The sequence below is a fragment of the Sciurus carolinensis genome, chromosome 10 (assembly GCF_902686445.1).
Source record: "Sciurus carolinensis chromosome 10, mSciCar1.2, whole genome shotgun sequence".
Lineage (NCBI taxonomy): Eukaryota > Metazoa > Chordata > Mammalia > Rodentia > Sciuridae > Sciurus > Sciurus carolinensis.
In genome coordinates, this window is record NC_062222.1 from 52,876,196 (window position 1) to 52,878,923 (window position 2,728).

General features: G+C 59.7%; 1 protein-coding gene across 1 annotated transcript; it reads left to right on the forward strand.

Moving 5' to 3' along the window:
• Window positions 1-214: 214 nt before the first annotated feature.
• Window positions 215-2,374, forward strand: LOC124994191 (sperm motility kinase 2B-like). The gene is made up of 2 exons (XM_047565996.1): window positions 215-293; window positions 846-2,374. Exons 1-2 carry the CDS (start codon window positions 215-217, stop codon window positions 2,372-2,374), a joined length of 1,608 nt encoding a protein of 535 aa, XP_047421952.1.
• The last annotated feature ends 354 nt before the right edge of the window (window positions 2,375-2,728 follow it).

The window sequence follows — 2,728 nt, forward strand, 5'->3', positions numbered from 1 at the left end:
TTCTCCGCCTGGGTATTTTATCCTTTCTTACTTTGATCCTCTCAGTCACTGCTTTTGGCGACCCACAGTTTCTAGAGTGAAATCCAGTGCGAACCTTTGTGGGGAGAGGCTGATGACACTCCCCCCCTCTCGACAGGTGTTACTGCCAAGCCCTAGAGCATCTTAGGGGACAGAGCACTATGGGGTAGCATCACCGTGCGAGCAAAGCGCTACCATGACTTGGATGCCAAGCATTCTGAGTTGGAAGAAGGAGGAATTGAATGAACACTTTGCATGTAGAGATGAGGCGGCCTGTAAGAGCCCCAAGTGACTAGGGATTCTCATCAGACTCCAGGTGAAAAGACCACTGGGGTATGCCACAGCTCTAATCTCTAAATGTATAACTTTCATTCTCCATAACCCCCTGAAAGAAAAAGGTTTCTGGGGTCCTTGCTTATCCTTATTATGACAGTGGCAAAGATCCTGGAGGCCCCAAAGTGAGAAGGCCAGTGGGGGCTGTGCCCATGGGTGACTGGGTCATCTCATGCTCTGACCTCACAAGCAGCCACTGTGATGCATCATCCCACCGCGGCCATATAAGCAGGTAGCTGGATTGGGCTCCTCGTCCATTAAGTACAGGAAGCTCTTGCTGGTAACCTGTCGGACTCCCAGCTAGTTAGTGCATTTGGTGGTTGGTGGCTGGTGGTTGGTGGTTGGTGGCTGGTGGTTGGTGGTTGGTGACTGGTGGTTGGTGGTTGGGGTTTTTTGGCTGTTGGTTTTTTGATTTGGGCTCTGGTTTGTTTGTTTGTTTTGTCTTTTGTCTATTGTTGGTTTTGGTGTTTTGTTTGTTTGTTTGTTTGTTGTAGCTAGTGTTCTTTGTCAGTGTTCCGACTTTAGGATGCTTGGCCGTCAGAGTAGAAAGCGTAGAGTAGGGCGGCAGGGGCCCAGCTCCTGCTATGAGGCAGCCCTCACCGACCACTACCAGGTGGTGAGGAAGCTTGGGCAGGGGGGCTTGAGCCAGGTGGTCCTGGCCCGCCATCTCCTCACCGGGACAGAGGTGGTGGCGGTGAAAGTCGTGGCCAAGATGGAGGCGCTCCAGCATGTACTGAGCGAACCGCGGAGGTTGATGGCCCTGGAACACCCGAATGTGATCCAGCTCTTCCAGGTCATTGAGACCCCGCGCAATGTGTACATGGTGATGGAGCGCGCAGGTGGGGGCGATCTGATGCATTCCATCTTGGTGTCCAGTGGCCTGAGGGAGGGGAAGGCCCGCAGGTTGTTCCCGCAGGCCGTGTGTGCTGTGCGCCACTGCCACGACAGGGGCATTGCTCACCTGGACCTGAAGCCCCACAACCTGGTGCTGGACGCCCGGGGCCGCAGCGTGAAGCTCATCGACTTTGGCCTGAGTCTCACCTTCACGCCGGGGCAGAGGCTCAGCACCTCCTGGGGCACGCTCCCATACTGGGCGCCCGAGCTGGTGCGGCAGCAAGAATTCGAGGGGACCCCTGCCGATGTCTGGAGCCTGGGAGTCACACTCTTTGAACTGCTCACAGGGAGACTCCCGTTCAGGGCGTGCACCGACAAGGGCCTGCAGAAGCAGATCCTGCGGGGTAGCTACACCCTCCCCAGGCGCCTCTCCGCCGAGGCCCGCAGCCTCATCCAGCTCATGCTGACGGTGGACCCGGCCCAGAGGCCCACCCTCGAGCAGGTAATGGGCCACCCATGGATGAGCCTGGGCCAGCAGCCTCCACCCAGCCCTGGCAGCCCGCCGCGCCCCAAACACCCAGACCCCACCATCCTGACCCTCATGCTGGACATGGGCTTCGACCCCTACGAAGCCTGGGTGTCCCTGGACAAGCGGAAGTGGGATGAGGCCGTGGCTACCTACCGCCTCCTCCAGCACCAGGGACCCCAGCGGGTGGGCCATGAGCTCCAGGCCAGGCCTGTGGGCCGTCGCGTGGTCGCGCCTCTCCCGGCTCCCACAGATGCCCCCAGGCCCCGCGCCAACAAGTGTGCCAGCCAGCCTGCCCTTCCGGTGGCTGGTGAGCAGCAGCAGCCCGCAGAGACCAGATCCGTGGGGCAGAACTGTGCTGCTGGTGACAACAGGTCCGCTGTCCCTCTGAGCTTCTTCCGTGTGCACTCGGCCCCGCCCAGCCCAGCCTGCCAGCGAGGACCTGTGCCCTGTAGGCCCCAGCACCCCAGGCCCAGCCTCAGCAGGCGGGTGGCAGAAGGCCTCAGCTCGTCCCCCCAGGGTTCTTCCTCCGGCCGATCCTCAGACAGCAGCAGGGGCTGGAGGCAGGTCACTGGGAGGATGGCCACCTTCCTTCGAAAACTCTGCTGCTGTGTGCCCTGCTTCCGCTGGCCCGCCACTGCAAGGAGAGTGGCACCCATGTAAGGAGGCCACGGACCCTATAGGTTCACACACACAATGGCAGGGAACGTGCCCTGATGGGACAGACAGACGAAAAGACAGCAAGAGGTCCCCGAGCTCGAGCATCTGACCTGATCGAGGGGGCACCCATCCCAAGTGAACTCAAAGCGCTTCAGCCATGATGAGCATCAGCTGGCCCTGGCTTCCCCTCCGTGGACTCCAGTCTGCGCCCTCCAGGACTCTCTGCCCCCACCTACAGACATCACAGACTCTGTCCCCTGGGACACTTTCCCCTGCCCTGCTCTTCCCTGGCCTTCCTCCTGTGCTTATGGGAAGGCAGAGATGGTTCCTGAGAACTTTATCCTCCTCACCAATTGT

What these genes read in the sequence shown, in the direction of transcription:
- LOC124994191 (XM_047565996.1), top strand. Translation starts at nt 215, where the DNA reads ATGACTTGGATGCCAAGCATTCTGAGTTGGAAGAAGGAGGAATTGAAT. An exon ending in ATGTAGAGATGAGGCGGCCT is followed by an intron (nt 294 to 845) that starts GTAAGAGCCCCA and finishes TGTTTGTTGTAG; the next exon opens with CTAGTGTTCTTTGTCAGTGT.